The sequence below is a fragment of the Anomaloglossus baeobatrachus genome, chromosome 12 (genome assembly GCF_048569485.1).
Source record: "Anomaloglossus baeobatrachus isolate aAnoBae1 chromosome 12, aAnoBae1.hap1, whole genome shotgun sequence".
Lineage (NCBI taxonomy): Eukaryota > Metazoa > Chordata > Amphibia > Anura > Aromobatidae > Anomaloglossus > Anomaloglossus baeobatrachus.
The window spans coordinates 68,073,784-68,086,960 of record NC_134364.1 but is presented as its reverse complement, the minus strand read 5'-3'; the positions used below and the strand labels follow the sequence as shown (position 1 = coordinate 68,086,960).

At 48.4% G+C, this 13,177-nt stretch overlaps 1 protein-coding gene across 1 annotated transcript in view; it reads right to left on the bottom strand.

Annotated features, from left to right (window-relative positions):
* SOS2 (SOS Ras/Rho guanine nucleotide exchange factor 2) overlaps nt 1-13,177 on the bottom strand; it is a 101,636-nt gene that overhangs the window by 32,130 nt on the left and 56,329 nt on the right. The window contains exons 12-15 of the mRNA XM_075330536.1: nt 11,044-11,166; nt 10,867-10,970; nt 10,560-10,782; nt 2,476-2,595 (exon numbers count right to left, since the gene is read on the bottom strand). Of these exons, the coding sequence (XP_075186651.1) occupies nt 2,476-2,595; nt 10,560-10,782; nt 10,867-10,970; nt 11,044-11,166 (570 nt within the window). The remainder of the gene's footprint in view (nt 1-2,475; nt 2,596-10,559; nt 10,783-10,866; nt 10,971-11,043; nt 11,167-13,177) is intronic.

Genomic DNA, 13,177 nt, shown 5'->3' with positions numbered 1-13,177 from the left:
TCCGGTCCAGCAGGATCCTGAAGGGCGGCGGATGGAGACCGGTCTCCTGCCAAGCATGGAGAACCGTGCTGGCTCCCACTTCAAGCCAGAGCCAAGAGGGATGGTGAAGGAGCACGGCATGGAAGGCTCCAGCCTTGGAATCAACCTTAACAGCACCGCCGACACAGTGGGGTGAGAAGGGACATGCCGGGGGTCCAGGCTTGGACCCGCTTTTCTTCAAAACTCTATCCAAAAATGAAAAATCAGATGAGAATGCATGTGTGGATGTGTGCCTCCTGAACACAAAGCGATAAACTGGCTAGATCTGGTTCTCCAGGGGGTGTATAAGCTCAGAGGGAGGGGCTACACTTTAGTGTAGTACTTTGTGTGTCCTCCGGAGGCAGAAGCTATACACCCAAGGTCTGGGTCTCCCATAGGAACGATAAAGAAAGGATTAAATCCAATTTCACACATAGCCAAAATTTATTTTAGGTCATTTTTAATAAAAATCATCTAATGTGTATTGGAATTTCCCACCTCTCTCCGATGCCTGAAAATTATGGGGACACAGAAGGTTTGGGTAAGTGGATTTTAACATTTCAGATAATTTTAATGGGAAATTAGCTTCCACCAGAAGTCTTTGTCAGTGGCTTTATCCCCTCTCACCATCAAGCTGTGTGTATGGGAAGAGAGTGAGAAATAGCTGTATGCCGACAGTGATCTGTGCTTAAAGCTGTCCATACATATGCAATAGCTGCCATGTTGACAGCTGTGCCTAACGATTCCACCATACACATGCATGTTCAGCTCAACGAGGAGGAGATAAAGCCATTGCCCCTATCCCTGGCAAGAACAAAAGGATGGGACATGTTGAAATGGAAACGGCCTGATCTCTCTATAGAGATATGCCTTGACGAGGCCTTGGGGCTCAGTTACATTGATCAATGCGATTGCTAAATATCTCCTTTTTCCTAATATTCATGGCAGGTATGCAATTCATTATTCACATGTTCAAATTAGCAAGTAGCATTTTTCATTGTATATTCCAATATTTTTCCATATGCTTGAGGCATTATACCATTATCTAAGTTTGATGTGCAGCCTTATTCTTATATATGGTATGTATTTTTGGCTTGCACTCATATATATATATATTAGTGCTCACTTCAGTTATCCTATTCAGTTATATGTAGTTTTTTTCTGAATGTGAACACAGCTCCGCCCCTTTCGGCCATGTTTTTTCCATCTCCTATATAAGAAAGTCCTTAGTTACCCCTCTCCACCCATAGCAGTTTTTAATTGCAATGAGATGACACACAGTTAGGGTCACAGAGCTAGGGACCCCAATATAGAGATATGCCTTGACGAGGCCTTGGGGCTCAGTTACATTGATCAATGCGATTGCTAAATATCTCCTTTTTCCTAATGTTCATGGCAGGTATGCAATTCATTATTCACATGTTCAAATTAGCAAGTAGCATTTTTCATTGTATATTCCAATATTTTTCCATATGCTTGAGGCATTATACCATTATCTAAGTTTGATGTGCAGCCTTATTCTTATATATGGTATGTATTTTTGGCTTGCACTCATATATATATATATATATATTAGTGCTCACTTCAGTTATCCTATTCAGTTATATGTAGTTTTTTTCTGAATGTGAACACAGCTCCGCCCCTTTCGGCCATGTTTTTTCCATCTCCTATATAAGAAAGTCCTTAGTTACCCCTCTCCACCCATAGCAGTTTTTAATTGCAATGAGATGACACACAGTTAGGGTCACAGAGCTAGGGACCCCAATATAGAGATATGCCTTGACGAGGCCTTGGGGCTCAGTTACATTGATCAATGCGATTGCTAAATATCTCCTTTTTCCTAATGTTCATGGCAGGTATGCAATTCATTATTCACATGTTCAAATTAGCAAGTAGCATTTTTCATTGTATAGTCCAATATTTTTCCATATGCTTGAGGCATTATACCATTATCTAAGTTTGATGTGCAGCCTTATTCTTATATATGGTATGTATTTTTGGCTTGCACTCATATATATATATATTAGTGCTCACTTCAGTTATCCTATTCAGTGATCTCTCTAAAAGGACAGCCTCAAGCCATAAATACCTCACTGATCCCATCTAATGTGAATGGGGCACTTAAAAGTCAAATTGATAGGAAGTCAATAAACTTATGACGTCGTAACAGGCTGGCTAATCAAAGGTAGAGCTGTCACCCGTTAAGAGGTTGCTCTCACGTCTTGTCCAGCGGTCACGGAATAGTCATCTAGTTGGAGGACCGCGTACGACGGATAAATCTGCACAAATTTTAATACTATTAACACTTAGAACAGTTTGTCGGCGTACATCCATCTAGTGGGCAAAGGTTGGGCACGAGCAGCAAGTTATTTTAATGAATGTGTCTGTAACTGAGGCAATGATCCCTCGTGTCTCTGCAGCTATGGTTTCGGCGCTTGGATCAGTAGCAGAACCTACTTTTCGAACCACAGCGTGAGGTTTGTGGTGTGGCGGATCATCTTCAGCAAGTTAGGAGAATGAATCTCCTTGTCTTCTTTCGTCCACACGCTGCCCACAAGTTCTGACGGCTGCACGGCCCTAAAGACAACAGAAAAGGATGCAGCGAACAGAAGTAGCAGAGACGAGTGACAACTCAGCCGGACATCACCACGCCATATCTAACCTGGGGCTGCCGCGTGACTGACGAGACCGCTGACGAAGCAACCGCCCATTGTCAGGCAGGTAGTAATACTCAGACTATAACGCAGGCAGCATACCTGCCAGGAATCAGATATTTGTCTTGGGCCCCGTCCCGCTCCACGTGCGTCATGGTCTCCCCATGCCAATGTTAAGGGAGAGGTGCTGCAAAACCTTTTAAAGAAACTGCTCCCTCTCGTCATGGACATTTTAGTCAATTGCATTCCCCATAGGGAGAGCAGCTTTTCTTTAACTTTTACATTGTGCTGTTCCTCTGTTATTCTTCCTGGAAAAACTATGAATTAAAGGATAACTGGGTGCTATGATTCCCCCTTGCCAAAAGGGTATTTTTCTCAATAGTTGGACACCACCAGTACGGATTAAATAGCATCAGATTCTGTAGTCACATCTATTGGCAAAGGGAATGATAATATATTCATTTCCAGCATGAACAAGAGAGGAACATGCAGAATTCTAAGACGTCCTCTTTAAAGGGTTTGGGCAGCACTTCTCACTTCTGCCGGAAATTGATAAATCTATATGATCAGTAGAGGAGGACCTCTTTAAAGGGAACCTGTCAGGTGCAATATGCACCCAGACCAACGAGAAGTTCTGGGTGCAAATTGCTAATTCCTGCCTAACCGTCCCTGTATACAATAGCATAGATTAAGAGATATTTAGAAAAAAGAGAATTTTGTTACTTACCGTAAATTCTTTTTCTTATATTTCCGTATTGGGAGACCCAGACCTTGGGTGTTTAGCTTCTACCTCCGGAGGACACACAAAGTACTACACTTAAAAGTGTAGCTCCTCCCTCTGAGCTTATACACCCCCTGGTGAGCCAGTCACAGCCAGTTTAGTGCAAAAGCTGAAGGAGAATAGCCACCCACAAGTAGAACAGAGCAAGAGCCGGAACAACCGGAGACTCTGTCCACGACAACAGCCGGTGATAACACGCGGAACAAGAAATTGCCAACAGGCAACAGGGAGGGTGCTGGGTCTCCCAATACGGAACTATAAGAAAAAAAATTTACGGTAAGTAAACAAAATTCTCTTTTTCTTTATCGTTCCTTTGGGAGACCCAGACCTTGGGACGTTCCAAAGCAGTCCCTGGGTGGGAAATAAACAGAAAAAACTAAGAAGTAGGCAGAATCTAACTTCACAAATGGGCGACAGCCGCCTGAAGGATGCGTCTGCCCAAGCTCGCATCTGCCGAAGAATGAGTATGCACTTGGTAGTGCTTCGAGAAGGTATGCAGGCTAGTCCAAGTGGCAGCCTGACAGACTTGTTGAGCCGTAGCCTGGTGCCTAAAAGCCCAAGAGGCACCGACAGCTCTGGTCGAGCGTGCTTTGATCCCCGGCGGGGGATGCACCTGAGTACTCTGGTAGGCGTCCGAAATGGTCGATCTAATCCAAAGGGCTAAGGTCGGCTTAGAAGCAGGGAGGCCCTTGCGCCGACCTGTGGTTAGCACAAAAAGAGAGGTGCACCGCCTGAGCGCAGCGGTGCGAGACACATAGATCCGGAGAGCACGCACCAGATCTAGAGTATGCAGCGCTTTTTCAAAGCGATGAACAGGGGCCGGACAGAAGGAAGGTAAGGTAATGTCCTGGTTAAGGTGGAAGGGAGAGACCACCTTAGGAAGAAAGTCCGGAGTCGGACGGAGAACCACCTTATCTTGATGAAAAACTAAAAAAGGTGTTGAGGATAAAGAATTGAGTATCCAAAAATACTTAATTCAGCCATTTCATAGACTCAGTTATATAGTTCAGTAGATGTGAACTAACTCACATATTTGTGAATGCTTTTGTTTCTTACTAACATGTATATATGTATATTGCATATTCAGTGTATTTTCCTTAGACTCAGTATATACTATATGTATAGCTTGAAAATGGCCACCATTTCCTGTTCTACACCCAACACAGATGGACAAAGGAAAATTCCTGGAGCCTGGACTGTCCAATCCAAGGAGAATATGCAGATCTCTCTACGTCATGAAGCCCTGACCTACGATACTTGATTGGACTAAAACTTTTGTTCACACCCCTTACTGTTTGGTCTAGAGTTTCTTTCAAACAATAAAGAACCACTTGGTGAAGAGCCAGTCATGGAGATAGACATAACTGACTTGCTGTGCAGTTATTTATTCTCGTGTGCACACATGACATTTTTAATTAGAAGCAGCAGCCGGATATCGAGAGATCCTTTGAGTCTCATCATCATCATCGTCATTCTGACCTTGACAAAGGTGACTCCGAGGAGAGCACAGCCAAATCAGAGACTCTCCTGAGAGACGTTATGGCAACCAGAAAGGCCACTTTCTGAGAAAGACGATACAAAGAAACCTCCCTAAGAGGCTCAAAAGGGGGTTTCTGCAAGACCGTGAGGACCAAGTTAAGGTCCCAGGGATCCAAGGGCCGCCGATAAGGCGGAATGATGTGAGACGCGCCTTGCATGAAGGTGCAGACCTGAGCCAGCCGAGCGAGACGCCGCTGGAACAGTACTGATAGAGCTGAGACTTGTCCTTTGAGAGAGTTGAGGGACAGTCCTAGCTGCAGACCGGACTGTAGAAAAGACAGAAGGGTCGGCAAGGAAAATGGCCAAGGAGGATGGCCGGTAGAGCGACACCAGGACAGGAAAACTTTCCAAGTCCTGTGATAGATCTTAGCGGAGGAAGACTTACGGGCCAGAGTCATAGTGGAGATGACTTCAGGAGGAATACCAGAAGCCGTCAAAATCCAGGACTCAAGAGCCACAACGTCAATTTGAGGGCCACAGAATTCGGGCAGAAAAACGGACCTTGCGAGAGTAGGTCTGGACGGTCCGGGAGATGCCACGGCATCTCTACGGACAGTTGGAGCAGGTCCGGATACCAAGCTCGCCTGGGCCAGTCCGGTGCAATGAGGATGACTCGACGGCCCTCCATTCTGATCTTGCGCAGGACTCTGGGCAAGAGAGCTAGAGGGGGAAACACGTAGGACAGATGAAACTGGGACCAGTCCTGAACCAGAGCGTCCGCGGCGAAGGCCTGAGGATCGTGGGAGCGAGCCACGTAAACCGGAACTTTGTTGTTGTGACGGGATGCCATTAGGTCCACGTCCGGAGTGCCCCATTTGCGGCAGATTGACTGAAACACTGCCGGGTGCAGGGACCACTCGCCAGCGTCCGCGCTTTGACGGCTGAGATAATCTGCCTCCCAGTTTTCCACGCCTGGGATGTGGACTGCGGATATGGTGGACTTGGAATCCTCCGCCCATTGAAGAATGCGTTGTACCTCCATCATTGCCATCCGGCTGCGTGTCCCCCCTTGGTGATTGATGTAGGCAACCGCTGTCGCGTTGTCTGACTGGACTCGAATGTGCCTGCCCGCCAACAGGTAATGAAATGCTAGGAGAGCTAGAAGCACAGCTCTGGTTTCCAGCACATTGATTGAAAGGGCTGACTCGGACGGAGTCCAAGTGCCCTGCGCTCTGTGGTGGAGACATACCGCTCCCCAGCCGGATAGACTGGCATCAGTGGTGAGAATCACCCAGGACGGGGCCAGGAAGGAGCGCCCTTGGGACAGGGAGAGGGGCCGAAGCCACCACTGAAGAGCGCTCCTGGTCCGTGGCGACAGAGCCACTAACCTGTGTAAGGAGGAAGGCCGCTTGTCCCAACAGCGGAGAATGACCAGCTGCAGAGAGCGCAGATGGAACTGGGCAAAGGGAACAGCCTCCATGGACGCCACCATTTGACCCAGCACCTGCATCAGACGCCTGAGGGTATAACGGCGGGGCCTCAGCAGAGAGCGCACCGCTAGCTGGAGTGACTGCTGTTTGACTAAGGGCAACTTCACAAGTGCCGGCAAAGTCTCGAACTGCATCCCTAGGTACGTTAGACTCTGGGTCGGAGTCAGAGTGGATTTGGGAAGATTGACAAGCCACCCGAATTGGGCTAGAGTGGCGAGAGTGAGCGAGACACTCCGCTGACAGTCTGCGCTGGATGGAGCCTTGACTAGAAGGTCGTCCAGGTAAGGGAGCACTGCCAACCCCTGGAGGTGCAGAACCGCAATCACTGCTGCCATGACCTTGGTGAATACCCGAGGGGCCGTGGCTAACCCGAAGGGGAGAGCCACGAATTGGAAATGATCCTCTCCTATTGCAAAACGTAACCAACGCTGGTGTGAAACTGCAATTGGCACATGTAGATAGGCATCTCTGATGTCGATGGATGCCAGGAAATCCCCTTGGGTCATTGAGGCAATGACCGATCGCAGAGACTCCATGCGAAAGTGCCGCACCTGTACATGCTTGTTGAGAAGCTTGAGATCCAGGATGGGCCGGAAGGTACCGTTCTTTTTGGGAACTAGGAAGAGGTTTGAGTAAAAACCTCTGAACCGTTCCCGAGCGGGAACTGGTACAATTACTCCGTTTGCCTGCAAGGATGCCACGGCCTGTGAGAAGGCGGCGGCCTTGGAGCAGGGGGGAGTTGAGAGAAAAAAAATCTGTTTGGCGGGCTGGAAGAGAATTCTATCCTGTAGCCGTGAGATATGATATCTCTCACCCGCTGATCGGAGACTTGTTGAAACCAAGCGTCGCCAAAGTGGGAGAGCCTGCCACCGACTAAGGACGCTGCTGGAGCGGGCAGAGAGTCACGAGGAGGCTGCCTTAGTGGCAGAACCTCCTGCGGTCTTCTGTGGATGCGCTTTTGGGCACCAGTTGGATTTCTGGTCCTTAGCTGAGTTAGCGGACGAGGTGGAGGGCTTAGAGGACGACCAGTTGGAGGAACGAAAGGAACGAAACCTCGACTGATTCCTACCCTGGGCGGGTTTCCTGGTCTTGGTTTGTGGCATGGAAGTACTCTTCCCGCCAGTAGCTTCTTTAATAATTTCATCCAGCTGTTCACCGAACAGCCGGGAACCAGCAAAAGGGGAGCCCAGCAAGGTTCTTCTTTGAAGAAGCATCTGCCTTCTACTCTCGAAGCCACAAGATCCTGCGGATAACGAGGGAATTAGCCGAAGCCACCGCAGTGCGGTGAGAAGCCTCTAGCATGGCAGACATGGCATAAGATGAAAAGGCTGAAGCTTGAGAAGTTAAGGCAACCATCTCAGGCATAGATTCCTTGGTGAGGGAATGCATCTCCTCTAGAGAAGCAGAGATGGCTTTGAGAGCCCACACTGCTGCAAAAGTCGGTGAAAACGCGGCCCCCGCCGCTTCATACACAGATTTGGCCAGAAGGTCAATCTGACGGTCAGTGGAATCCTTAAGTGAGGTGCCGTCAGCCACCGACACAACGGTCCGGGCTGAGAGCCTAGACACTGGGGGGTCTACCTTTGGGGAGTTAGACCACTCCTTGACCACCTCCGGTGGAAAGGGAAAACGGTCATCAGAATCACGCTTTGGGAAGCGTTTGTCAGGACAGGCCCTGGGTTTGGTCACAGCGGCCTGAAAACTGGAGTGGTTAAAGAACACACTCTTTGCTCTCTTAGGCGACGTAAACTGGTGCTTTTCTGCCAGAGAGGGTTGCTCCTCTGATACTGGCGGATTGAGATCCAGTACAGAATTAATGGAAGCAATCAAGTCACTAAGATCTAAGTCACCCTCGGAAAGATCAATGGGGTACATGGAGTTAGCCTCCAAGCCCCCCGTAAGGGCATCCTCCTCGTCTTGCGAGTCAGCTCTTTTATCAGAGCCGCGGGATGAGGAGGGAGAGGAAACCCTGCGCCTTCACTTAGGAGGACGGGTCTGGGCCCTGATGATGAATCCTCTGTGAGCTCCGATTGACGGAGGTCAGAGGATAGGGATCCTAAAGGACCCCTAGCAAGAGCATTAGAGGCACCCTGTGAGGGGGGCTGATGCATATTCATCAAAGTCCTGGACAAAAGTCCCATGGACTCAGCAAATGACTGGGATATAGACCTAGAGAAGGACTCTACCCAGGCCGGGGGTTCAGCCACAGGTGCAGAGGCAGCCGGAGAGACCACTGGGGGTGAGACTCCAGGCTGTGGCACCGCCAAGTTAGAGCAGACATCACAATATGGATAGGTGCTCGGCTCAGGCAGCAGGAGCTTACATGCAGCGCATACAGTATAAAGCTTTGGAGCCTTGCTCCTCGTGTGAGACATGCTGCTGGAGTGGGGGCTTTGCAAGAGAATGAACCCCAGGGAGAATATACAGAGGTCCACAACCAGAGACCGGCTGTGGCTTACCAGACCGCTGGAAGCGGTGTTGTGTGCCCTCCAGATCCCGAAGCCCGGACCCCCAATGCACAGCACCTCAGCAGGGATGCAGAGTGCAGAAAGGCCCAGCGCAGAGTGAACTCTGCCTAAGAAAATAGCCGCCGGAGCGAAGAGAGGGGGCGGGACTTGGGGGCGTTCCTGTAGGAGAGCGGGATCTGGAGGGCCATAGAGACCTGCAGGGGAGGAGACACGCCCCAGCAGTGGGGAGTGTCCCTCCCCTGTGCATGACGGCCGCTGGGAGGAGCCGTGCCTGTCCCTCTGCATGAGTGACATGCGAGGGTAGTTAACAGAAACTAGGCCTCCGGCAAAGCCGGGGCCTAAATTTAAGCGGCGAGGCCGACGCGCAGGCACCATCGGCGCGGTTCTCGGGCGAAAGCTAGAGAACCCGCCGGAAATGCCAAAATAAATACATTCAGCACACTCTCCCCATACAATAAAGAACAGGGACCCCCAACATATAAACGTCTCAGGTACTTAGCTGCTGAGACGCAGGGCCCGGTCCCTGGGGATGAGTGCTCCGGTCAAGCAGAATCCTCAAGGGGCTGTGGATGGAGACCGGTCTCCTGCCAGGCATGGAGACCGTGCTGGCTCCCACTTCAAGCCAGAGCCCAGGAGGGATGGTGAAGGAGCACGGCATGTGAGGCTCCAGCCTTGGAAATCAACCTTACAACACCGCCGACACAGTGGGGTGAGAAGGGACATGCCGGGGGTCCAGACGTGGACCCGCACTGCTTCAATCTCTTCCAAAAAAAGAAAAAAAATCATGAGAATGCAAGTGTGGATGTATGCCTCCTGAACACAAAGCGATAAACTGGCTGTGACTGGCTCACCAGGGGGTGTATAAGCTCAGAGGGAGGAGCTACACTTTAGTGTAGTACTTTGTGTGTCTTCCGGAGGCAGAAGCTAAACACCCAAGGTCTGGGTCTCCCAAAGGAACGATAAAGAAAACTATTTCTAAAGATCTTTTATCGTATGCTAATGAGCGAGTGGACTAGTTTCAAGGGCGTTCCGTCCCTTGCCAGTCAGCCCTATTAGCATGTTAGTACGTCCCTGTGGGTGTGCTATCGTGCTAGTGAATGCGCAGTGTCAGAGGATTATCTCACTCACCTCTCCGATGCCATTGCCGCCCGACACTAGATTTCGACTCAGTGCGCATGATCCCGGACTTTAGGTCATGTGCACTACTTCAGTTTGAAGACGGGATGCGTATACCCGGCTTCAGAGTGAACCTCCAGGGTCATGCACTGTGCACTGAGCTGAAATCCAGCGTGGGGCGCCGATGGCAGCGGCGAGGTGAGTGAGATCATCTTCTGACGCCGCGCATTCATTAGCATGATAGCACGTCCACAGGGGCCAACTGGGGTGTACTAACATGCTAAGAGCGCGGACTAGTTGGCGAACTAACGCCCTTGGGACTAGTCCCCTCGCTCATTAGCATATGATAAAAGATCTTTAGAAATACTTTTTCTAGAGATCTCTTAATATAGGTTAGTGTATACAGGGACAGTTAGGCAGGGATTAGCAATATGCACCCAGAAATGCTCGTGGTTCTGGGTGCATATTGGACCTGACAGGTTCCCTTTAAATGAACCATCAATGTATGTAAAGGCGTTTCTTGTTATTAACATGAGATACTGACATTTCTTACCTGTACAGATCAGACTCTATAAGAGTCAGCTGACGAGCGATCTCTATAGGGTGCAGGGTCATCAGGTCAAATGTCTCACACTGACCGCAACGGCTAATGTGCCACTCAATAGGAGGAGGGGGGCTCTCAAACGTAATGTTGTGGCTGACGCCATTCGCCTGAGCTTGCTTCTTGCGTCTGATGATTTTGGCGATGGACTCCACCCACTTCTTCATGGATTTTCCTAAATAAAAGATAAAAATATCAGAATTTGACAAAGAACAGAATGCCCCCTTGGGTAGATTCTCTGACTTTTATGAGGACTTACCTTTAACACTGGTAATGAAGGTTTCTAATCGCTCCAGAAGCTCTGGGTCTCTTTCAAAATCATAGAAATGATGTTCAACCCAGTGCCGAAATACATTTAATACCCTGCGAAACATAAAGTCAGTGCACCCTGTGTGTAATATACGGGCCAGCGTCACATGCAGGACTGGATACCCACCTGAGCTGCACAGGCTGAACATATTCTTTCCGAAATCTTTTAAGGTTTGCGCTGATCGGCTGCTCCCCCTTCTCGATCGCGATTCTGTCGGCTTCTGTAGGTTCTGGATCTGGGATTTCGAATCTACAGAAGAGCCGGCAATAAATTGTTTGATACACAGCAAAATAAAGCGTGCCATAGAGAAGAATGGGAATATCCGAAGACCTTAAAGGGGTATTCCACAAAATAGAGGCTCATGTTTAAAGGGAACTTGTCACCAGATTTTTCCCTATGCAACTAAAACTACCACCTTCTGCAGCTCCTCGGCTGCATTCTATGAAGGTGTGCCTTGTATCTGGTCCCCTTTTCAGATCGCAAAAACAACTTAATAAATATTACCTTTTCGTATGTACATTTTACAGTAGGGCCAAAAGGGCGTGCTCTCTTTCTCCTTTGTTCCCCCCCTCCTGCCACTGTACGCCGTCCCCTGTGTTGATTTGAATTGATGACGATGGTCCAGTCATCCTCCACGCTGGGCCAAAGTCTTGCGCATGCGCCATTATCGTAGGCCACTATCGCAGGCATGTACACAAACTATCCCTCTCGCGCGCCCGGGATGTATTTGCTGAGGCACGAGATTATGGATGGGTACTAGTATGACGCTGGTGAGGTCATGCACGGCGCCGCCCATAATCTTGTGCCTGAGCAAATACATCCCGGGAGCACGAAGGATAGTTTGTGCACAGGCCCGCGATAGTGGCCTACGATAATGGCGCATGCCCGTGACTTTGGCCCAGCGTGGAGGATGACGGGACCGTCGTCATCAATTCAAATAAACACAGGGGATGGCGTACAGCGGCAGGAGGGGGGAACGAAGGAGGAAGAGAGCCCACCCTTTAGGCCCTACTAAAAAATTTACATACAAAAAGGTAATATTTATAAAGTTGTTTTTGTGGTCTGAAAAGGGGGCCAGATACAAGGCACACCTTCATAGATGCAGCCGAGGAGCTGCAGAAGGTGGTAGTTTTAGTTGCATAGGGGAAATCTGGTGACAGGTTCCCTTTAAATCCACAAATTTGCAACATTTTCTGCCATGAACTGCAAAAAAAAAAAAATATAAAAACCTAAATGCACCAAATACATTAAGAGGTGCACACAATTTAACAATTTGGTGCAATCCACTGTGTGTATGGGACTTAAAGGGGAATCATCAGTTCTGAGAAAAACACAAGTAGTGACAGTAGATGAAATAATAACACTTCTCTCAAATACAGGTCATTAGCAAATCCGTTAATTTCCCTCAGTATTACAGAGATGCAATTTTTAGTTTCAGTTTTGAGGTAAACATCTGGCGAGGTTGGGATGTACCAACAACTGTGAGGGGGGGGGGTATGCTTCTGTACAGCATCTAAATGGTGATTTGCTTACATCTGCAGGATTTAGGGTAAACTCATTAATTCACCTGTTTTGTCCAGTCTATTCTCTAGTGAATAGAATGGGAAAATCAATTATTTTAATTTTCTCGGAAATTCTCCCAAACAGATTCACAAACATGGTAAATCACTTAACAAATGCACCTCATTAAATTGAACAGGTGAGACGCGATCAGGGGAACATTTCTCTTCCTGCCACCAGGAGCCTGAACTTTATTTGATACTTACTCCTGCTATCATACATGTAATATGTCCTTAGTATTCTGCAGTATAGCTAAAGAGAACAGCGATGTTTATAAAGGGTTAATCTGCTAAAAAGAGGACACAGCTGCCTGTAAAGGGTCAAGGTTAATATGACTTTCCTACAGATGAAGCAGCAGTCAAAGCTCTCAGAGGAGACCTTAAGATTTACCTCTGCTGCTGCTTCTCTCCTTTGGTGGGGAATAACTTGTTACAACTATTGTTATCTGATAGATGGGTTACTGATTTGGAACTCTATGAGAAAAAGAGCTTTGATAGCTATAAAGTTTAGAGTTTGTGTAAATCGACTCGCATGACCCAGTTCATTGCCAAAGTCAGTAATCTGTGATTGTAAAACGGGAGTCCTGAGAATCACCCCTACCATCCACAGTTCTTCTTTTGATTAGCCAGCCAATTAGGAGAAGGTTCTCACGGATCCTGACCGATGGCCAATTATCACTGATATGGATCGGGTCCTGTGA